General features: G+C 41.3%; 1 protein-coding gene across 1 annotated transcript in view; it reads left to right on the top strand.

The window, feature by feature from the left end:
• Positions 1-23,884, top strand: part of NEK9 (NIMA related kinase 9) — a 37,548-nt gene extending 13,664 nt beyond the window's left edge. The window contains exons 9-22 of the mRNA XM_006053893.4: positions 181-231; positions 694-886; positions 2,659-2,803; positions 3,437-3,637; positions 3,824-3,870; positions 5,089-5,244; positions 6,824-6,932; positions 7,788-7,949; positions 11,677-11,847; positions 12,552-12,611; positions 15,138-15,343; positions 16,453-16,614; positions 19,213-19,422; positions 21,409-23,884. Of these exons, the coding sequence (XP_006053955.1) occupies positions 181-231; positions 694-886; positions 2,659-2,803; positions 3,437-3,637; positions 3,824-3,870; positions 5,089-5,244; positions 6,824-6,932; positions 7,788-7,949; positions 11,677-11,847; positions 12,552-12,611; positions 15,138-15,343; positions 16,453-16,614; positions 19,213-19,422; positions 21,409-21,531 (1,996 nt within the window). The 3' untranslated portion in view covers positions 21,532-23,884. The remainder of the gene's footprint in view (positions 1-180; positions 232-693; positions 887-2,658; positions 2,804-3,436; positions 3,638-3,823; positions 3,871-5,088; positions 5,245-6,823; positions 6,933-7,787; positions 7,950-11,676; positions 11,848-12,551; positions 12,612-15,137; positions 15,344-16,452; positions 16,615-19,212; positions 19,423-21,408) is intronic.
• Positions 23,885-24,570: the final 686 nt, after the last annotated feature.

The following is a 24,570-nucleotide window of genomic DNA, read 5'->3' on the forward strand; positions in this document are numbered from 1 at the left end:
GTCTAATGCTAGGCCTGTGTAACTGTTTGAGTTGTATCGAAGTACTTTGCTAAAAGGATTATAGCATCGTGTGAGGCATGTGGTTTACAGAAGATTAAGTCTGTGAAAGGTTTTAAAGAGACACTGGTGCAATATAGAACCTATTATTTCTCTCATGTATCTTTGCTTTTCTTTTGGTAGAGAGATGGAGGAAAAAGTCACACTGCTTAATGCACCTACAAAGAGACCAAGGTAATGCTCAGGAGACTCTTGGAAAAAGTAATATATCTTAAATTACCACCAGGGGGGTCGGTCTTTCTTGGGTCTGGACATTGTTTGATCCCAGTTAGAAGCCTTTGGCATCCTTTCAGAAGCCCAGCATCCATTTAAATATCAAATAGTCATTTCAGAGGAAAAGAAAGCTGTAATTTCACCCTTTTGCCAAAGTGGACATCATTATCGTGATGAATGTTGAAAAGTTGAAAAGTGTAGGTGTTACGGATCAGACTAGTATCTGATCTGGCTGGGCTGTGATGAAGCCCTGAGGCAAGAATTGCAAAGCCTGCCATGATAGAGGGTTGGAGTAAGTTGTCGAGAAAGAACATACTTTCTCATACCATAATTGGCAGTTCTACTCAGGGAACAGACTGAAAGCATTTTTCTTTGATATAATTTTTATGTTAAATGTGCCTTTGTTCTGGGGGTTGTTGGCAGGTCAAGCACTGTGACTGAAGCACCCATTGCTGTGGTAACATCCCGAACAAGTGAAGTCTATGTCTGGGGTGGTGGGAAATCCACTCCCCAGAAACTGGATGTCATCAAGAGTGGCTGTAGTGCCCGCCAGGTGTGTGCAGGGAATACCCACTTTGCTGTGGTCACAGTGGAGAAGGAGCTATACACTTGGGTGGTAAGTGAAAGCTACATCCTTCAGAACAATGACGTGCACCTCACTGGGCCCAGGATGTATAAGAATTTTGTTGGTTGAGTGTGTGCTGCAGAAGTGGCAGCATAATAAGCTCTTTTGAGAGGAGGGATTTTTTCTGTTTAGTTCACTGATGTATCCCAAGTGCCTGGTACATGTTAGATCGCTTTTAAGTGTTTTTTGAATGAATGAATGAAAGAGAGCGAGAGAAGGAGAGAAAGAACTAAAAGGCTCGGACTCAGGAGACTGGATTCTCATTTACAGATGGGTGACTTTAGAAAGTCACTTGTTTACTCTGTTCTATTACCATGTATTTCAGAGCAACTTATATCTGTGAAGTAGCTTTGTAAATAAATGAAGTAGTGTACCATGTCAGGAAAATTCTAAGACCTCCATCAGTGATTGAATATGATATATCTTGAGTAGAATTTTCCTTTGTTCCCCTGTAGATTCTACCTTCTCTCTCACCTTGAACGTACTGCATATTTTTGCTGTCTCTTCTCTTATCTCCCAGTCATTCCTTATTCACCTGCCAGTCAATTGAAACTACTGTTGACAAAATGACCTCTGAATTATAAAAACAAAACAGATAGGTGCCCTTGAGTCCTTGCTTGACCTCTTGTATTAATATATTGGTCACTTTTCCTTCTTGCAGGAAGCCTTGTCCTCCCTTGGCTTCCATGGGAGCATGTTCTCTTGGCTTCCCTCCTGTCTCTTCAGCTGTGCCTTCTTAGGCTCACTTCATGCTGCTTTTTCATTACCCAACCTGTCTTAGAACCTCAGTTCTTCCCACTCTTCCTCCTTCTGGAGGGAGCTTATTTTTTCCAGTAGTTTCAGATTAGTTCCCCAAGAGGACAGGCTTTATCCCCAGCATGTGACAGAGTAGACACTCAACTATTGGTTGAGAGAAAGAATGAGTGATTTGACCTCTGTTACAGAGTTTTAGCTTGCTGTTATTTCCAAAAATCCTCTTACTTGAAGACTAGCTTCTGGGAGTACTTCTAGAGGTAGAGTGAAATTAGTGCCTTAAAAAACATTTATAGAAGGCCTTACAGTTGAGCTGTTATATGGGAAGCATGTCTCACCTCTCTAAAACTGCTGGGAAATCATTTAGGACTATTGTCAGTGCCTTCTAGCAGCCTCTTTGATGCAGCCAGAGTCCTTATGACTCGCATATTTCAGGGACTGAAAGACGCTGTTGTGTCCAACTCTTTGCGACCCCATGGACTATACAGTCCATGAAATTCTCCAGGCCAGAATACTGGGATGGGTAGTTTTTCCCTTCTCCAGAGGATCTTCCCAACCTAGGGATCGAACCCAGGTCTCCCACATTGCAGGCAGATTCTTTACCAGCTGAGCAACAAGGGAAACCCCCCTGTGACCAAAATTTGTAAAAACTTCTGTAAGGATTTCCAAGAGTCTGTCCTGTAGGAAAAGATCAAGCTAAACTATGTAAAGACATTGTTTTCATCATCACCCATAATTAGTTTACCTTAGACTTGAAGGAAAAAGACAGAATTGGGAATGTGTCCTTTTAAGTCCTGATAAGATATTTTAAAAATCTTTATCTGTTGGCAGGGGATTTTTACTATCTGTCATTAAAAGATTTAATGCCCTTTAAGTACCTTTTTGTTTTGTTTTCATTTCTTAATTATCAGCTGATTCTTTTCCTACTGTTTTTCTTGATAAGAAGTGATGTTAAAGATTTGCTTTCGCATGAAAAGTTTAAAACTTCACAAGACCTGTTTCTTTCACAGAACATGCAAGGGGGTACTAAACTCCATGGTCAGCTGGGCCATGGCGACAAAGCCTCCTACCGACAGCCAAAGCACGTAGAAAAGTTGCAAGGCAAAGCTATCCGTCAGGTGTCATGTGGTGATGATTTCACTGTCTGTGTAACAGGTAAGCCAGCAGCAGAAAGCACCCAGGTGCATTTCAGGTGGATTGTTAATTCTATGCAGTTTTAGCTGGGATTTTACACAAAAACAAGATTCCAAAGAACCAAAGACAGTGAGCAAATAAACACTTTAATAGCAACATGCCCAACTTGATATAGCATTACAGGAGTGATGAGCAAGGAGAAAGCAGGTGGGTAACAGGAGAGATGGGACTGGGAGAAACATACTGTCTGTCCCATTTGGTGAGGCTGGGGAGGAATAACCTCATTACCTAGTCAGGTGTAGATAACACTAAATCAAGAGTCAGGAGCTAAAATTTAGTTTTGGTCTTACCATTACTCACTTTATGATTGCTTGGTGCTTCCTTTTTTCTCTGTAAAATAGGCTTAAAATTTTAAGCCTTTTTAACACGATCATCCCACCATTTTTTAAAAAACTGTTACATAACAGTATGCATGACCCTCTAAATACAAAGAACTCTAGGCTTCATAGACAGTCTGTCAGATTTCTCTGCTGCAGTCATCTGATATGAATGAGCTCAGTGTCTGAGGTCGTCCTCGTTCCAGTCCTGTCCAGCTTTCTCATTAGACAAAACAAGTAATTCATTTAGTGGGTTCTGCTTTCCTTCCTCTCACAGATGAAGGTCAGCTCTATGCCTTTGGATCTGACTATTATGGCTGCATGGGGGTGGACAAGGTTGCTGGTGCTGAAGTCTTAGAACCCATGCAGCTGGACTTCTTCCTGAGCAATCCAGTGGAGCAGGTCTCCTGTGGAGATAATCATGTGGTGGTTTTGACACGAAACAAAGAAGTCTACTCTTGGGGCTGTGGTGAATATGGTAGGTGTTGCCTTGACTCTCTCCACTTATTCCCAGGGGCACAGCCTGACTTCAAGCTTATGCACCTCTAAATATGTCATGTAGCCTCTATTTAAGTGTTAATTTAGTAAAAGAGAATCTTATGGAACATTTTCATTAGGACAGGAGCCCTCACATTAATGATTTTCTTTCTCATGTGTGTCTCAGGACGCCTGGGTTTGGATTCAGAAGAGGATTACTATACACCACAAAAGGTAAAATCAAAGGCAGCTGCTTCTTAGCCTGTCTAGGTCACACAGCCTTCAGTAATAAGCCCTCCTTCCCTGCCGCCTCCTATCAAGGTGTTTTCTTTCTGAAATATTCCCTATCTGGGAGATTGACAATCCAGGATTCCTAATTTAGCACTCTGGTCTTGTCATCTGACTAAATCATGAAAAGTTGAGAAATGATGTAGCCACTATGGACACTCGAGTCACAGCTTGCTCATCAGTGAGCACTGAAATTAGCATGTACAGTGAAAAAGTCACATCAAGCTAAACACACCCTGCGTGGAAAGATGCTAGAAAGCAATATGCTATCCTTTCACCTGGCACAGCCATTTCCCTTCCTCCTTCTACAACTGGACACCAGATGAAGTAGTTGTTTGTATTTAGGGGTCATAGTGTGTGAAGCATAATACCTAATTCCTCAGCACTGTGGAAGCGGGCACTGCCAGAGCTGGCGTGGGAGTGGAAACCAGCTGAGTGAGAGCATGGCCGTGTTCCCACCCTGGGATGCAGGCTCACCCACGGGACGGCTGACTGTAATCAGCTATACTATTCACTATTAAAGATGTTTATTTACATTTTTAAAATTAACTGATTTATCTGTGGGACCATTCCCACTGAGTAGAATTCAAAGCTATTCCTCTTCACCTGAAAAGGTTCTAGTATTGTTAGAAGGTTTGAGTTTTCAGGTTTCACAGGTACACCCATCATGTCCCTCACCATTCTCCAGCCCTGTCTAGTTAGCTGCAGAGGGATATGAGCCTTCAGACATCTTGGCTGCTGCCTCAATCCTTGGTCACCTCACTTATTGTATGACTGGGATTCCACAGGTCTGAGTTCTTCTGTAACCATCATGGGATGTTGTATCTCAGAGGACTAAATCAGTAATAGATTGAAGCTTCTCCTTCCTCAATGTTTTCTGAGAAGTGTTCCTAAGTAATAACTAAGTACCTGTTGCTAAAACTTTGACAGAAGCTATCTGTTTAGCCGACCTGCAGTTGCCTCTTTATTATAAAACTTAGGCTCCTCATTGAAAACAGTAACCTCTAAGCTGCTGGGCAAATCTGACGAGAATAGAACTTCCCTGTAGTCATTCTGCTAAATGCAAGACATCACAGTTTTGAAAGAATTTGAGGATTTTTTCCTAATACAAGTTATGTTGGGGAGATTTTTTTTTTTTTTTTCTAATTTGTTTTTTTCTTGCAGGTGGATGTTCCCAAGGCCTTAATTATTGTCGCGGTTCAATGTGGCTGTGATGGGACTTTTCTGCTGACACAGTCAGGCAAAGTGTTAGCCTGTGGACTCAATGAGTTCAACAAACTGGGTCTGAATCAGTGCATGTCTGGAATCATCAACCATGAAGTGAGTTCCCCATTTGGTGTCCTAAATAAACCATCAGAACCTCTCTAGGTTGAAATTTCTTTGGAAATGCCATTATTGGTTTGTGACCACTTAAGAATAAAGTGAGGATCTCCACAGATACTATGTCCAGCAAAGGTAGCCAGCCACAAAAGAGTACATACTATATGATACTCATTATTTGAAGTTTGTGTATGCTAAATCTCTTTAATCGTGTCTGACTCTTTGCAACCCCATGGACTGTAGCCCACCAGGTTCCTCTGTCCATGAGCTTCTTCAGGCAAGAATACTGGAATGGATTGCCATGCCCTCCCCCAGGGTATCTTCCTGACTCAGGGATCAAACCCACATCTCTGACATCTCCTGCATTGGCAGGCAGGTTCTTTACCACTAGTGCCACCTAGAAAGCCCACTGATGCCCATTGTTTGAAGTTTAAAGGCAAAATTAACTTATGGCAGAAGTCAAAATAGTGGTTACTTCTGGGAGGAGGGGTATAGGCATTAACAGGAAAGATAGGAGAGACCCTAGGATGGTGGCAGTGGCCTGTATCTGGGTAGTTTTTATGTTTATAATACCTATAGAAAAATATATCAAGCTGTACAGTATTGTACAGTACATTATACCTCAATAAATTAGTTGATTGTAAACAATCAAGTGATGGAATTCAGATTCTACCTTGTCCCTGAAATATAAACACAAGAAAATTAACATTATGAAAAGAAACATTTTTCCATGTATCAGCTCCCAGGAGAGTTTTTAAGATTACTTTCAAATCATGATCCTATACAGGCTTATTAAATGTAATTACTATTACTTCCTTCAAGCATGTCATAAAATACACCTCTAATATTAAGCCCTAGTCCTCTCTTTGTGGTAGTATGAGTTTTCTTCCTTTTCTGAAGAATCGTATTAAGAGACATGTTTGCTGACTCAGTGGAAAAGAATGGAATTAATTTTAAGCAATGTGTTTTAAAGTAGTGATTGTGAAATGGGAGAGTACAAATTTGGAGCAAGTCTTGGGAGGGTGTCTATGTAGTTTGAAAAGATATTCAGAATTAACATTACTTGATTTGGGTTTTGTTATTGCATTGTATTGTGAAATGTTAAACTTACATGACAAGATTTATTTTTATGCTAATCTAAGGGGATGTGGGTTTTAACAGGTTGAGAACTTTGTAGGTAAAATTAGGTCACAGTAAAGTGATAGCTTAATAGGCTAGAGAGTCTTCAAGATTCTTTAATTCCTTGCCCTCCTTTTTTTAGCTATGCACAGTGTATAACCAAGACAAATGTCAATGAGTCTGTCCTTATATAGATGCCTTCTGGGATGGAGAGTTCATGTTTTGCATACCCTAATTTAAGAATTTAAAACTTCCGTTGTCAGAAAGTCCAGTCTCATACTAAATTCTCTGATTACATATTGAACTTATTTCTTTTTTTATTCTGTTGGAGATGAAAAGTTACCTGGTACCTTCTTAATAACATGATTTGCTTGAAAGTCCTTTTGGTCACCCTGACAATATTTTCAGCCTATTTTCCCTCCATTTTTTACCTCATGAGTCTTTGCTTATCTTGTTCCAGGCATACCACGAAGTTCCCTACACCACCTCCTTTACCTTGGCCAAACAGTTGTCCTTTTATAAGATCCGTACAATCGCCCCAGGCAAGACTCACACTGCTGCTCTTGATGGTGAGTTGATTTACAACTGTGTGCACAGGCCTTAGAATTTCAGGTTCTTTATTTATCAAGTAGTAGCTCTTAACTAAATGTATTCTCCTTATTTCCTGACATCATCAAGTATTATTTTGTTAACATCTTGGGCGTTCAAGTAAATGTTTTGTTGGTAATCATTACAAATGTATAATCAACACATTTCTTAAGGAAAATGCCATACCTGTAATTTCTGGCAAATACTGTCTCTAATTAGCACCATCTATAAGTTTTCTAAGTTAAATAGTACCCATTTTCTACCTTTAAAATAGAGTATATAGGGCTTCCCTGGTGGCTCAGTTCTGAAGACTCTGCCTGCCAATGCAGGAGACCCATGTTCCATACCTGGTTTAGGAAGATCCCACATGCCACAGAGCAGCTAAGCCCGTGCACCACAGCTACTGAGCCTGTGATCTAGAGCCTGGGATCTGCAACTGCTGTGCTGCAGATGTTGTGTGTAGGTGTTGAAGCCTACACGCCCTAGAGGCTGTGCTGCACAAGAGAAGCCACGGCGATGAGAAGCCCGCACACTGCAGCTAGAGAGTAGCCCCCACTCGCCACAGCTAGAGAAAAAGCCATTGCAGCAATGAAGATCCAGCCAGCCAAAAATAAATAAATGCGATTATTTTTTTAAAAGAATATATAATATTGAGTCATTCCCTCTATCTAATTGGTCATAGTTCTCCTAACTGCCCTAGGTCTGAGCTTATGTGGCAGTTTATACTTGTGTACTCTTAATAACCAGAAGCTAGTCTGTAGGACTCTGCATTGTCTGCCTTTTCTCTGTTTCATGACCCATTTGTACCTGGTTATTTATTTTTGCTTCTGTCTCAGAGCGAGGCCGGCTGCTGACCTTTGGCTGCAACAAGTGTGGACAGCTGGGCGTTGGAAATTATAAGAAGCGTCTAGGAATCAACCTGCTGGGGGGACCCTTAGGTGGAAAACAAGTGATCAGAGTCTCCTGTGGTGATGAGTTTACCATTGCTGCTACTGATGGTGAGTCTGTTCACATTATTTCAAACTTGCTGGACAGATGGGTCTATTTTAATTTTGGGGTGTGAAAGAGGTGGGCTGGTCATGTATAGCTGGGTCATATGTTTACTTTTTTATTTGTGTTAAATTGGTGGTCATGTTTTTATGCTTGTATAACCTCATTAACTATTCATGTGTCCAAGATAGTGCTTGTTGTAAAAAGGTTAGATTTCTAGGAAATGGCAAGTTAGTACTCTTAAATTCCTACTTTTTTTACTTTTACTTTTTTGGCACAATGTTTTAAGAATTATCAAATACTTACACCTTGCCCAGCACCATGTTGGTTCCAATAAATGTTGGATGAGTAGCTAGAGAGATGAATGTGTGTGTGCACCTGTGTGCTCAGTCTTGTCCAACTCTTTGTGACCCACCAGACTGTAGCCCACCAGGCTCCTCTGTCCATGGGATTCTCCAGGCAAGTATACTGGAGTGGGTTGCCATTTCCTGACTCCAGGGATCTTCCTGACCCAGGAGTCGAACCTATCTCTTGTGTCTCCTGCATTGGCAGGCAGATTCTTTACCACTGGTGCCACCTGGCTAGAGAGGAGAACATCATGATTTAACCTTGCTGCTAGGCTGGGGTCACTGCACTGCAGTGATGTCCTTAGGGATTGCTAAAACTTAAAAGGCTGTATACCGTGTGTCTCTCAACTTTCTGAATTGGTCTAATGGGATTTTCTTCTCTTTCCTTTCAGCTATTTCTTCTCCTCAGCATCTTCTTGCTGTTACTTCTGCTACCCTTTACTCCCTTTCCTCTTTCTTCTGCTTTCTTTTTTTCTCTCTTCCTGTATCACCTTGATTTTTGTAGCCACTTCTTTCTGGTAAATAGTGAACAGCAAAACACGTTTCATTTTCTTATCTGTTGACTCTTTTTTTGTTGTTGTTTTTGCTCATGCTCAGAGATGTCTTTGTTTTCTTTCAGTCTGTGCCTGGTATTTATACAAGAGAGATCCAGCAATAGTGTCAGACAAATGATCTGTTACAATACTTAAGGAAGTGAACCAGCCTTCAGAGTTGTTTGTCTCAAAACAAGGGGTTTTAGGGAACAGACTGATTAGTTCATGCTGCTGCTGCTGCTAAGTCAACTTCAGTCGTGTCCAACTCTGTGCGACCCCATAGACGGCAGGCCACCAGGCTCCCCCATCCCTGGGATTCTCCAGGCAAGAACACTGGAGTGGGTTGCCATGTCCTTCTCCAATGCATGAAAGAGAAAAGTCAAAGTGAGGTCGCTTAGTCGTGTCCAACTCTTAGCGACCACATGGACTGCAGCCTACCAGGCTCCGCCATCCATGGGATTTTCCAGGCAAGAGTACTGGAGTGGGGTGCCATTGCCTTCTCCGTAGTTCATGCTAGATAACTGGAAATGTTAGAAATAGACAGAATCAGGGTGTCATTGAGAATTAAAGATACTGTGGCAAATTCAGTAGCACTTTCTGATAGGGCCTTAGAGAGGGAATGTTTCTTCAGTAGATCTGTGTACTTCTCAAGTTAAACTTCAGAATGATGACTTTAGAATTAGATTCTGTGACTGGGCATATTACCTATTGATGTATGTTCCTCTACTTCTCTGAACTGTACTTGATCACCTCACATGGCAGACATCAACTGTGTGTGTACTATGCTCCAGATCCTCTTTTAGACCCTGGGAATATGGAAGTGAGTTTCAGTAAAAATAGAACTGTGATCCAGCAATTCCATGCCTGGGCTTATCTCCAAATAAAAGAAAAAGAGTAATTCAAAAATATACATGCACCCCAGTGTTCATAGCAACACTATTTACAATAGCCAAGACATAGAAGCAAGTGTCCGCCAAAAGACGACTGGATAAAGAAGATATGATATACATATACAATGAATGGGATATTACTCAGCCATTAAAAAGAATGAAATACTGCCATTTACAACAACATATATGGACCTAGAGGGTATTATGTTTAGTGGAATAAGTCAAAGGAAGACACTGTATATTAGCACTTACATGTGGAATTCAAAAATAAAACAAATGGATGAGTATAACATAACACAAGCAAACTCACAGAGAGAGTGAGGACAAACTAGTAGTTACCAGAGGGGAGGAAGAAGTGGAGAAGAGCAATGTAGGGGCATGGAATTAAGAAATACAAACTGCTATGTATAAAACATAAGCACCAAGGATATATTGCATAGCATAGGAACATTTAGCTATTATTTTATAGTAAATTTAAGTGGAATATAATCTATAAAACTCTTGAGTCACTAAGTTGTACATCTGAAACTAATAAAATATTATAAATCAACTATACTTAAATTTTTTTAAAAAGTCTTGGAAAGCTGCTCTCCTCAGGAAATTCATAGTTTAGTAGGGTAGGGGAGATGTACATATAAACAGATTAGTGAAGTCAGGTAGGTTCTCTGCTGTTAATTGCAGTGTCCGGCTCTAAAGCTTAAAGTGTCCAGGGCTCAATCCTTCCATCCCTTCCATTTTCTGAGTGAGGTTATTACCTTAAATCCTCCCTTGTACATTGATAGCTTTATATTACCATCCCTGACTCCCAGACCCACTAATTCAACAGCCTCTTGACTTAGAATGTCTAAAGATAAGGTGGATTTATAGCCCAGTCTTCCCAGATTGGTCCTGATTCATGCCTGTTATCTGAGCTTAATCGTTAATAGCACCCCCTTTTCATTAAAAAGTGTCCTGATTTGGATAAGAGGTAATGAGCATCTCAAACAAACTTACTGTGTTCCAAAACAAATTGATTTTTTGTTCAAATCAGTTCTTCCTGCAGCCTTCCTGTTGCGGAAAATGACACTTCTGTCCTACACCTCACATTCCATCCATTAGCAAATTCTATAGATTATCTTTGAATAATCCAACCACTTCACTACTACATCAGTTCATGACTACAACTGATCTCTGTACTTCCACCCTTGGGCCCCTGCAGTCCATTCTCCTCATGGTAGCCTGGGGGATACTTTTAAATACCTACTGTTAAGTATCTTTACTGGTCTCCTATCTCAAACAATAAAAACTAAAGTCATTGCAGTGGCCCATATGACCCAGACCTCAGTCACCTCCTGACCTCTGCTGTAGCCACTGTCCACTCCTTTACTTTGCTCCACCTGCAGAGGACTTCTTGCTCTCTGTTTGTGATACTCACCTACCTACATGGAGCTTTGTACTTAGCTGTTTTCTCTGCCTGGAAAGCTCTTCCCCTGGATAGACCTGGTTCCCTCTCACTTCAGTAGGTCTGCTCAGGTTAACTACACTATCTAAAGAAATGATACTCCACTGTTATAGTTTATTTCCACTTTTCCTTATTGTTGATCTTCCTTCAAAGCACTTAATACTACCTAAAGTAATTAATCAGTCTCTCCCCACTAGAAGGTCAGTTCTGCAAGGGCAGCGACTTTGTTTTGTTCACTGCTGTCTTCCCAGCACCTCAAGCAGTGCTTGTCATGAAGTAGATGCCCAATAAATACTTGAATGGATGACCAAAAATGTTGAATGAGTGAATGAATGGATGGCAGTGTGTAGAAGCGATGGTCATTTTTATCTGGGTGGCATCAGAAAGTGTTTAGGCTTTATGCAAATAAACGGAATAAACGGGCGAAAAATCTTTTTAGCTCTAGAGCATAAAGGTGGGGAATCCAAAAGAGTTGGGAAGCCAGTGTTCTGTTCAACTTTCTGCTATTTATTTATTTCTTACAGATAATCACATTTTTGCCTGGGGCAATGGCGGTAATGGTCGCTTGGCAATGACCCCCACGGAGAGACCCCATGGCTCAGATATCTGCACTTCATGGCCTCGGCCCATCTTTGGATCTTTGCATCATGTCCCAGACCTGTCTTGCCGAGGCTGGAACACCATTCTCATTGTTGGTAAGGGTTCCACTTGTTGGTTAGGATGGCTTTGACAGAGGATTGACCCACACCTAAGTTACTGAGGGTCACACTCTTGCAAACAAAAGTGTCCTAAAGAAAAGAAGCTACTTTTGTAATCTAACAGTGATCAGGTAGGAGGGACAGAACATTGTTATTTCCTGAGCTTTGTCACTTACTATCTCATGAAAACTTTGGGCTCTGCCCCCTTAACATAGAATTTGTTACTTCTGGTCGTCCACTAATTAGTTTATCTGTAATCATGCTTTTGTGAGAAACATTCAGTGCACCTTTAAAAAGAAACTAAATTATAAAGGCCTGTTTGAAGGTCTACAAGTTCATTGTTTTAGGTCAGTGGTTCTCAACTTTGGCTGCACATTAGAATCCCTTGAGGAGTTTTTAGAAATCCCATTGTCCTGACCAATTAGATCGGAACCTCTGGATTGGGACCTAGGCATTGCTACTTTCTAAAGCTTCCCAGCTAATTCCAAAGAATAGTTAAGGTGGAGAATTGCTACTTCACATAGTGATTATAGTTAGAGTTGCTAGTGGTGCTTGGCTTCTAATATTTATATCTAAAATAGTAATTAGTTGTCTGGTGTGAGAGATAGCAGTTATCTCCTAGATTAAGTCCCTATCCGAGTCTTGTGACTTTCCTGCCTCTGGCTGTAAACAGTGCTTACCTACTGAATATTTTTCCTCAGAGAAAGTATTGAATTCTAAGACCATCCGTTCCAATAGCAGTGGCTTACCCATCGGAGCTGGTAAGTAGCAGTATCTCAGGTACCAGTGGCTTTTCTCAGGTGTGAATCTTGGGGTTGAATTCCATGCAGTCTTCCCAAAAAAAGGAAATAGGAAATATCTTTGGGAAATGAGGAGCACAGTGATCAAGAGGGAAGAGCATATTTTCGTAGATTTCACAATAGATTATGACTTTTACTTTGTGGTCAGGGGGAGAGTACATCTTTGCCACCACACATGTGGGAGTAATTACGTGGCCAGCCCAACACTGTAATGTGACTTACGTACCGTTCCTTTCCTTAGAATGCTAGGGGCCGTTTTCTGGCCACCTTTTACTTCTATGGTATTCCCAGCGGTGTTCTAATCTATAGAAATAGTCCTTCAAAACAGGCCCTCAGAATTAAAAGTTGGCTTTACTTTCAGTGTGGTCAGGAAAATCAGCCCAAAGGTCTCTAATACTTTTCCCTTGGCTGCTTTCTTCATGGTTCCCTTGTTTAGGGCCTTGCTAGGAAACTGAATCTGTGTTCCTTTTGGTTTTCCATTTGCTAGAGTACCTATCTATAGTCCTTGATGTCTCAAAACTGGATATTTTGTGGAATCAAACAGATAAAGACCCAGAATGAAAGCAGATTAATCCTCTAAAAAGACAGCTGAAAATCTGATCCAGACTTGTTAAACTCTAGTTGACATAAACACACATCATACCTATTATTAGTTTTCTTTAGTAACTCATTGCTCAGCATCTGTTTTTCCATATTAATATCTGTTACAAATGATAAAGTATCTTTTTGCTAAACACAGCTGTTCTATTATAGCTTTGTTTTACTGGAACAGTATTTAAAGGAAAAACATAAGATTAAAAGCACATGTCCGTTATCTGGAAGATGTAAACTCTGTAAGAGGAGGGATTTTTGTCTTTTCTCTGCAATAATTTTATCCACATTGCCTAGAAGAGTGCCTTGCAAATGGTATTATAATTAGTAAGTGTTGATTGAGTGTGTTACAGCCATCCAGTGGAATATTATATGTGTTCAAGTGAACAACACCCATAAAGTTCAAAAACAAGCAGAATAAATAATATATTGTATAAGGATACATAAGTGTGTGATAAAGTCCCCCCCCCCCAAGAAGAAATGAAAAATACAAAATTAATCAGAGTAGTTATATCTAGGTAGGATGCCAGAGAAAGAAGGGAATTCACAAGGTAGATAGAGCAATATCCTTATTCAGTCTGTCGTAACTCTGTGCAACAGTCAGAATGTTCTGTATCTGTGCTGTCCAGTGTAATAGCCGCCAATCACATGTGGCTGCCAAGCGTTTGAAAAGTGGCTCTTGTGACTGAAGAACTGAATTTTTAATCCTGTTTAAACTTAAATAACAAAATACGGCTAAAAGCTACCATATTGGAAAGTAATTGTACTTTCACATGGTAGATTCATATATGTTTCTTTTGTTAGGCATCAAAACTTACACATGTTATAAATAGTCTTATGTGTATGTCAGTGGTAATATAACTTATTTTTTGTAATACAATTTTTTTAAAGCCATTTAAGACAAAAAAGCAAGCTTCAGAGATTATTTTGGCATCTACAGTTGTGCTGCTTTGATACGAGCACAGTGTGGCACAGTGCAGTCCTCAAACCAAGTTAGCTGGCGGTCATGAATAAATAATCCTTTACATTTAACTGTAGAAGATACCATGCAATTCTTTTTGTTGTTTTTTGGCAAATTTCTTAGTTATATTTTTCTTTGGCCCATTTGAAAATTCAGTTTCATTTCCTGACTCTGCATCAGCTCATCTTCATTAAAGGTAATTTGGAATCTGCTGTGTGACATTCAAGAACCAGCCATCACATTTTTTATTTTTGTTGTTATTGTGCTTAGTTGCTAAGTTGTGTCCAACTCTTTTGCAATCCCAGGGACTATAACCTACCAGGCTCCTCTATCCTTGGGATTTCCCAGGCAAGAATACTAGAGTGGGCTGCCATTTCCTTCTCTAGGGGATCTTCCTGACACATTCTTTACTACTGAGCCACCTGGGAAGCCCTCATATTTTTTAAATTCTTACAGATAGTCATTAAACAATTTGATGAATTTAATGGTTGAGGACTTCTCTCTTCTATTGTTTTCCCAGAAAGGGAATTAATGGTGAGCTTATCTGGCAACTTTAAGAGGTGTTTGGCTCAAACGTGAAAAATCTTTTGTATTCAGTATATAAGATGAACCTCTATGGAGGATGTTGGAATCTGAATATTTAAGGTGTGGATGCAGTGGTTGGGGTCATTATTCAGTAATCCTGTAGAACATTGATAATCTGCTGAACATAAGTACAAGCAAGTTTGGAAAGTAGAAGTGAATACTGTCATAACGATCCTGATACACAATACCTTGTATAAAAAACTAGAAATTTAGCCCCAGGTATCTGACTTACACTGTTGCTGTTCCACTTCATGCAACTCTCAGAAAGTCTCCAGGGGGTGGTGGGGCTGTCAGCTGGTAAATATTATTGCATAGCAAAGCTCTATATTTCTGTGCTGCATATCTGTCAGTGGTTCAGAGCTCTAGCCCAGGAGGTGGCAGCGGTGGCGGAAGAGAAGAAGACGACAGTCAACAGGAATCGGAAACTCCTGATCCAAGTGGAGGCTTCCGAGGAACAATGGAAGCAGACCGAGGCATGGAAGGTCTCGTCAGTCCCACTGAGGCCATGCGGATCAGCAGTGGGGCCAGCAGCTCCTGTCCTGGCTGGCTTCGAAAGGTAGTTCCTTTGGTGATGGGAACTCTGTAGGGATGAGAGGGATCTCGGTTTCCTATGTCCTGCTCAAGTGCTTTGCAGCAGGCATTTAGGTTTCTGATTTCTACCTGAGCCGAAATCATCAAATCTCTAATCCTTTTTCTTCCTGACAAGAAAAGATAAGGTGGTCTCATACCTATATTACTTAAGTGAATGGAAATTAACGTAACCTTCCTTGAAAGAAGTATTTGTAATGCATGTGTGCAAAGATTAAGCTTATAGATTTTGTACTGTGGTTCGTAGAAGTAGAATATCAAGGTAGTTGGAATGCCTTATAGTAGAAAAATGCCTTAACAGTGGTTACCTGTGAGTGATGGAATTACTGTTGATTTGTATCATGTCCCTTTGCCTATCAATATTTGCACATTTTCTAGAGTCAGTATTTATAGTTAGGGACTTCCCTAGCAGTCCAGTAGTTGAGACTTTGCCTTCCAAAGCAGGGGTGCAAGTTCGATCCCTGATTGGGGAGTTAAGATCCCACATGCCTAGTAGCCAGAAAAACTAAAACATGAAACAGAAACAATATTGTAACAAATTCAATAAAAAAAACTTTACAAATGGTTCATTTTAAAAAAGAAAATCTTCTTAAAATTATAGTTAAGAGAAATTTTAAATCCCAACTCCCCCCAAAAAAAAGAGGGAACCTGTAGATGTAAGGCTCTCTCTGAAATAATATTAACCTTGATAGCTACTTAGGAATGTCAATGAAAGAAGTGGCACACAGTTCTGTCTAAAGCTTCAGCCTTTAGCAGCCTGGCAGTTAGCCTCACGGCCATCACCTTAAAGCTTCCCAACTTACTGAATAGCCTTTGTTGACTGAGTGTGTTGAGGCATCACACTGGGTATCAAAAGTGTTCTTGAAATTGAGTGTGAATTCCCTTCCCTATCCGCTCCTCAGAGGAAGGACTGGCAGGACGCTGGCTGACGGGGCGAGCTGTGTTGTAGCCACAGCTGTCCTGCTCCACTAGAGGGAGCCGGTGACAAGCCAGCGTGAAAGCTACAGCCGGGAAGGAATCCAGACGAAAGTGAAAAGGCTCAGACGGAACTGATGAGGTTCTTTCTCTCATACATAGGAGCTGGAAAATGCAGAATTCATCCCTATGCCTGACAGCCCATCTCCCCTAAGTGCAGCTTTTTCAGAATCTGAGAAAGATACTCTGCCATATGATGAGCTACAAGGACTCAAGATGGCTTCCGAAGCGCCTTTGGAACACAAGCCCCCAGCAGGAGCCTGGGTAACTGAGCTTTTGCCTTTAAATCAAGACTAGATAAACAGTGGCTGTAAGCTCTGCCCCATTCTCCTGGCTTCCCTGTCTCCCGCTAGCTTCATTGTTTCCCAGCTGCCCAGCATCAATTCACACCTCCTGTTCAGTAGTGTTTAAAGCCTCTGCTGCTGCTAAGTCGCGTCAGTTGTGTCCGACTCTGTGCGACCCCATAGACGGCAGCCCACCAGGCTTCCCCATCCCTGGGATTCTCCAAGCAAGAACACTGGAGTGGGTTGCCATTTCCTTCTCTAATGCATGAAAGCGAAAAGTGAAAGTGAAGTTGCTCAGTCGTGTCCGACTCTAGCGACCCCATGGACTGCAGCCCACCAGGCTCCTCTGTCCATGGGATTTTCCAGGCAAAAGTACGCAAGGCTAAACTGACTTCTGCGGAAAGTATTTACCCTTTCGTATTTCTGACAGGCCCACACCTTTCTATCCCAGATGATTGTCTGTCTTTTCTCTCTGCCTTCAGTTCAGTTCAGTGGTTCAGTTGTGTCCGACTCTTTGCAACCCCATGGACTGCAGCATGCCAGGCTTCCCTGTCCATCACCAGCCCCCGGAGCTTGCTTAAACTCATGTCGGTAGAGTCGATGATGCCATCCAACCATCTCATCCTCTGTTGTCCCCTTCTCTTCCTGCCTTCAATCTTTGCCAGCATCAGGGTCTTTTCAAATGAGTCAGTTCTTCACATCAGGTGGCCAAAGTATTGGCCAAAATATTTCGGCTTCAACATCAGTCTTTCCAATGAAAATTCAGGACTGATTTTCTTTAGGATGGACTGGTTGGATCTCCTTGCGGTCTAAGGGACTCTCAAGAGTCTTCTCCAACACCACAGTTCAAAAGCATCGATTGTTCGCTGCTCAGCTTTCTTTATAGTCCAACTCTCACATCTGTACGTAACTACTGGAAAAACCATAGCCTTGACTAGATGGATCTTTTTTGGCAAAGTAATGTCTCTGCTTTTGAATATGCTGTCTAGGTTGGTCATAACTTTGCTTCCAAGGAGTAAGCATCTTTTAATTTCATGGCTGCAGTCACCATCTTCAGTGATTTGGGAGCCCCGCAAAATAAAGTCTGACACTGTTTCCACTGTTTCCCCATCTATCTTCCATGAAGTGATGGGACCGGATGCCATGATCTTCGTTTTCTGAATGTTGAGCTTTAAGCCAACTTTTTCTCTCTCCTCCTTCACTTTCATCAAGAGGCTTTTTAGCTCCTCTTCACTTTCTGCCATAAGGGTGGTGTCATCTGCATATCTGAGGTTAATGATATTTCTCCTGGCAGTTTTGATTCCAGCTTGTGCTTCATCCAGCCCAGTGTTTCTCATGATGTACTCTGCATATAAGTTAAATAAGTAGGATGACAATATACAGCCTTGAAATGCTCCTTTTCCTATTTGGAACCAATCTGTTGTTCCATGTCCAGTTCTAACTGCTGCTTCCTGACCTGCATACAGATTTCTCAGGAGGCAGGTCAGGTGGTCTGGTATTCCCATCTTTTTTAAGAATTTTCCACAGTTGTGATCCACACAGTAAAAGGCTTTGGCGTAGTCAAGAAAACAGAAGTAGATGTTTTTCTCTCTGCCTTAGAAGTACCAAAATTGAAATTCCAAAATTCAAGTCCAGTTTTTCATGACACTGTGAGGGTAGGTTGGAGTTTTAAGTATATGTCAGAAATAATACTTGCAGTCTATTGGGAGAGCAATGCATTTATTCTCAACTTTGTTAGAAATCAAATTGTGGTAAGTATCTCAATAAAACTAAACTGGGGATCATCAAACTTTTTCTAAAGGACTGCATAATAATTATTTTAGGCTCTGCAGACTATACAGTCTCTTGTAACCACTCAACACTGACATTGTAGCACAAAAGCAGCCAAAAATAATGCCTAAAGAATGGGCATGTTTATGTTCCAATAAAACTTTATTTTATAAAAACAGGCCGTAGGCTGGATTTGGCCTATGGCTATCATTTGTTGACCCTTTTTAAAAAGTACAGTAGAAAAAGGGAGAAAAATCCAGGCTAACATAATTGAAAAGCTTCCCAGAAGAGGAAATAAGGCCTTTGAAACTTCAACGTAAACATTTTTATTCCTCTGTCAGTTAGCGGTCTTGAATTGTTTTGGTGATGCAGTTTATTGAGCACCTCTTAAATCTCTTCCAAAGTGTGATCCACTATATTTCATGAATATTGACCTTTTGAATCATGGTGTCCTCACTGTGATCATACTTGTTCCAATCCAAATTGTGTATTCTCCCACAACTTTAAATTGGGAAGATATCAATGACTTTAAATTATTTCACAGAGTCCTCCAAAATAGATGATTTTTCTTTTACCTTACCGTAATGCAACTGAGGCACTGAGAGCTCCCTTGCTCTGTGATGTTAGAGCCAGCTTCTACAGTAATCCCAGAAGTTTTCTGTTTCTTTTACATTGACTTCATGTGTATGTGTGTTTTTTCTTGTTACTTTAAAAGTAAAATCTGGTAGCACATAGAAGGGACATTGGATTAGGGAGCTGTAGCATCCAGGCGGAAGTTCCTATGACCCCTTTTCTCCTGTCTCTCTAGCCACCTCGGCTGAATCCTGCAGGAACATGTGCTGGGAAGGGAACACCCTTGGCTCGTACCTGTGCATGCAGTACTCTGCAGGTGGAGGTTGAGAGATTGCAGGGTCTGGTGTTGAAGTGTCTGGCTGAACAACAGAAGTTACAACAAGAAAACCTTCAGATTTTTACCCAACTACAGAAGCTGAACAAGAAATTAGAAGGAGGGCAGCAGGTGAGAGCATTAAAAGAATAATTCAGTTTCTAATTTTGTTTTGAAGAATCACAGAAACAAAACACCAGTCACTGAAATAGACTTACTTCTTTGCAAGTACTTATTTTTTGATGGTGTAATTTTTGTAATTAACCCCAGAAGCTCAGTCTGTCTTTAGGCACCTGGATTGAATCATCTCATCACATAACTTCCATTGTTTTTTTTGTTACCTTTTTCTTTTACTTATTATGAAAAATCTTAAACATTGTATTTCAGTGGACTCCTGTATATACACCATCTACATTCAACAGTTGTTAATATGTTGCTGTGATTGTTTCAAATGTGTATATGTTTAAATATGTGTTGGTATTTATCTGTGTGTATTTGAAATAGGATTGTGTGTATGTGTGTATATATTCTTTTTCTTTAGCTAAACCATTTTCAAATAAATTATGAAAGTCATGACATAGCTGCCCTAAATACTTTATTACATACATCCAAAAACAGACATTCATTCTCCTGGAGAACCATAGTACTATTATCACACTTAACAAAAATAACACTGGTGTTCTTAATTCTCATCTAGTACTCAGTTGACACTCAAATTTTCCAAGGTTTCCCACACACACAAAAAAATGTTCTTTATAACTTTTTATCAGACCAGCAACCAGTTAAGAACCTCCTTTTACATGATGTTTCTTGTTTCTTTTATGTAAACAATTCCCTGCATTACCACTCCTACCCCCTTTTAAAAAAAATTTTCCTCACAGTTCATTGGCCACTCTGCACGCATTCAGTATTACCGTGGAGCTGGGGTTCCTGCTGGAGCCCCCAGCAGCAGCACTGGGCAGCATCCTGTGCAGGATGGCCCTGGGCCCAACCATTGAACATTTGGCCCCCGGCCCTGGTGGGGAGTGGGGGCTGGGCACCCACAGTCCCATCTCCTCTCTCTCATCTTTCTCTTCTTCCGATCTTGCGGAAGAAGGGTTTTGAAAACCCAATTTAATTCCAAAAAGTGTACATTTGTGGGGAGGGAGGGGGTCTATTTGAGAGAGAGTGTGTGTGTGTGTATGTGTCTGTAAGTGTGTGGATTTTTTTATCATTTTTTTAAAATGCAGTACTCTTTGTATCTGTCTGTCATGGGGCTATAGCTGTTTCAGATTTTTTTCAGCTGTACTTGAGCATCTGAAACTGCAAGAAAGAAACTCATTAAATGTGATTCTTCTTACTAAACCAAAAAAAAAAAAAAAAAATTTTCCATGGCATTGGTTTGTAGAAGAAACAGGGTCAGTCAGTTAACAGAATGTCCCACATTCTGACTTTGTCTTATTTTCTTGAGATGTTGCTTCACTTGTTCTTTTGTCACCTTGTCATTTCTGTAAACTATAAGCTAGACTTAAGGCTTGATTAGATTCAAGCGAAGCATTTTTGGTAAAAAATACTTCACTGGTGTTGCTGCTTGCATCATTTTTAACAGATCATAGTATTGCTCTGTATAGAGTGAACTAGGATAAATACTGTGAACCATTGGCTTTTTCCTTTACCAGCTTTACATGTTTGCACAAATTAGTTTGTTTCTCTGAGCCCTTGTTTTCACCTGAAAAAAGAAAATAATACTACCTACCTTGTATGGTTGTTTTGAGGATTAAATGAAATAATGTCTGGGAAGGTATTTTGGAAAGTAATATACACACTTGAGGTAAGCATGGAGTGATTGGCAGCAGTAGCAGGCAGGAGGACCATTTTGCCTAGGGCTGTTAGAGTTTTAAATCCGAAAATTCTGCATCCTAGAAAATCCTGCAGCCCTAGGCAAATTGCAACACTCGGTCATCCTACCTGCATCAAGTGTACAGGAGTGGACTTTACATAAAGTCCTACTCTACTCAGGTAGTAGTATGGGCTCACAAAACTGTGGCTACGCATTCTTAGCGCTTGGCATTGAAATTGTAGTCCTGAACTGCCGTAACCAAGTGGCAGTTAACCTGGAACTGTGTTTTATCTGGACAGGTGGGGATGCATTCCAAAGGAACTCAGACAGCAAAGGATGAGACGGAAACGGATCCAAAGCCTGACTTAGATTCAGATTCCTGGTGTCTCCTGGGAACAGACTCCTGTAGACCCAGCCTCTAGTCTCCTGAGCCTGTCTAGCCTCCAGGAAACTGGGATCCAAAGACCTTCACAGCACACTTATTGAACGCAGAGCGTGCTTTCCTGGCTTTGTTCACTTGCAGACAAGGAGCGCGAGGCGGAGGTTCTGAAGCACTTTCCATGTACACTTGGAGAGTAGCACTGCCTATTAGGATCTAGGAGTGGTTTTGTGTTGGAGAACGAAGGGCCCCATGGCCCTGGCTTTGTCCTCAGTGACTGCCATAGCAACAGCAGCTCTGTACCTCATCTGGTGATCCCACCTTTGAAGAGGAGACACGATGCTCACGTTCATTTTGCTGCTAGCAGCTTATATCCCACTTATCACTTTCACCGTTAATTGGAAGCTGCCTTGGGAATTCAGTGCCAGGCATTGCACCTCTGGGTGGAGGAGGTTAAAGTGTAAAGCTGAAGAGGGCTGCAACCAGGTGCGGCCCATCCAGGGTCATCTGGAGAGTGGTGAAGTGTTGAAGCCCTCTCAGGAGCCTTAGTCCAGGAAAGTATGTCTGGTGGAGTCAATCTCCAGCTTGTTTTCAGAAAGTTGAATTACTTTGTGCAGCTAAATGCTTTAGGAGGAACAATGGGCTTAGGTTGCTTTTCCTCTGAGAGTTGAGTGGAACTTTTTCAGTGAGGAGTAGAGAAAGAAGGGCAGGTCCCTCCTCGTCACACAGCAGGAGTGTCAGAGTGGGATTTCCTAGCTTTGGAAAAGCCTTTTGAGAGATGAAGCGTCTCATAGAGAATTGAGTCCATGGGGCAGAAGAAATGGACTTTGGAGGAAACCATGAGGGGAGGTCCTCCTTAGCTGCCTTGGCTTGGCATCTTCGAGAGGACCTAGAGTGACTTGAGTCTTCTCCCCTGAGAAGGCTACTTGTGCCTCTGCCTTCGTGGCTCTTAGGGTTCTAATCTTGACATCAGCAGCCCCAGCCACTCCCTTTCTGTATGTCTAGTCAGTATTTTTCCCCTTTTGGTGTTTTATGAAGCCATATCAGTGAATCTGTATCATCTTTCCTACTTGAGTGGCCCAGAGCCAGCACCAAAACCTGGTAGTCCCTGAAGCCTGACAGAATAGGACGATCCTGACAATTTTGAGAGGAATTGGGCTGAGAGCCAATCCCCGTGTCTTCATGTCCTTGTAGACAGGAGCAAGCCAGCTCTTCCAAAGAGAGCAAGTGTCCTCGAAACGTTTGATGATTTTACTTAAGGAGGTGAGCTTTGTGTTTCCAGCTCACCTTTACATGAGCTGCCTTGATGACTGTCACATCCTACCTCCTTAGAAAGAGCTAAAATGATCTGTCATTTTCCCCAACCAACAAGTAAATGTTTGATATCTATTTAATATTTTGGAAGGACCTGTGCAATGGAAATTTTGCCATTTCCCTAAAATTGGTGGTATGAAGGCTGCTGCTCCAGGAAAACCCCACAGCTGGGGATGGGCAACTCTACTCAATGGGATCTTCTTTGGTTTGATATTCCCATTGTTTTCTCAATTCTGGGAAGCCTAGTACAATGGTACTAATGTAATCACCGAAGCCTTTTCTTAAAATAAGGGAAGGGGCCAACCCTGGATTAAAGTTACAAGTTCTGGGGACTTGGGGGGTTTGCAACAAACCCTAACAATGGGTTTTGGTTCATCGTGTAAATGCAACTTTGATTTTTTTTTTTTTTTAAGGACTGACTGGCCTTTCATGTTCCTGTATCCCTTATGCTCACCATCTCAGCAGGCCTGAGAGGCAGGGTCAGTTTGGGTGTTAATCATGAGTATTGCTTGTGCCATGGAACCGAGGGACATGGGCACGTTGCTGAGACCGTGGGGTGAAGGAGCACTGAAGGGAGGGTGGGAGCCCTGGCTCCAGAGAGGGAGTCACTCTCCAGCAGTGGAACGCTGGGATCGTTTGCTCTAGCATGTTCCCTTGGGAAGTCTTGGTTTGCTGTTAATCTGGCTGAGAATCTAAGTTCTGTGCCTTAGAGGCAATTTGCACTTTCCCAAATTGTGCCTGGGACAGCCATATGATTTTTCCCACCAAAAAGCTATGCAAACAGAAACCAGTTCATAGGTGGCAGCCACACATCAGATAAGAAGTGAAAGGTGAGGCAGCAGAAATGCCTTTAACTGGTTTTCTGTAGCTAATTTTAAATTGTGTCCTACTTTTCTTCTTTATGTAGTGCTAGGTGTTTTAAGTTTTCCAGTAGTATTGCTTTTGCATTATAGTATAACCTGAGTTACTCCTTTGCTCTGACATTGTTGCTGAAGAATTAGCTTATTGTTAGCCAGATGTTTGAAAGGTTGAGGGTGGAGTGGTTTGGCATTTCTGTTTTAAATAAACATTTCAATTCTCAATCAGCGCCGTGCCTCAGTGAGCCTGCACATGGACCTTAGTCACTGGGGGTCAAACACACAGACCCCAGGCCTTCGTGAATCTTTGATTCAGTGAGTCTTTATATAAATAAAGAAATGCAAGGGGCATTTGCAAAGAAATAATCTTTGCTTGTTTCCAACTTGTTTTTCTTGCTAATAGAATCATTTTTGCTGCTACAACTTTCTCCCCCCGCCCCAGACTTCTAAAATATAGTGCTTAAAGTGCAGAAGGAAAAAACATGAGCCATTAAAAGCGGAAGGGTGATGTCTTGTTCTTATCTCCTCAGTCACAGTGGGCTTTTTCAAGTGATACTGCCAGTTTATGTTTATAAAACTGTTTTCCCTCAAAAAGGCTGAACTGTATTTGGTCTCCCTGACATAGCACAGCCAAGTTGTAACTTCTCTTGGCTGAACATTTCACTAAAGTTAAAAGCAAGAACAGACCTAAACTCACATTTCATTTGATTTTGCCATATATTTGGAAACATTCATAGTAGAACAACTCTGGTGCAAGGATGTATTATAAATAAATTATTTCAAATGAGTATCCCTGGGCCTCCATAGTAGTATTATTCATGATAATGTCAGGGCAGAGTGGCTGTAGTCAAGACTGCAAAACATGTTCCTTCCAGCCACAAAGCAAAAAATCATTTATCGCTGCAGTGATT

The sequence above is a fragment of the Bubalus bubalis genome, chromosome 11 (assembly GCF_019923935.1).
Source record: "Bubalus bubalis isolate 160015118507 breed Murrah chromosome 11, NDDB_SH_1, whole genome shotgun sequence".
NCBI lineage: Eukaryota > Metazoa > Chordata > Mammalia > Artiodactyla > Bovidae > Bubalus > Bubalus bubalis.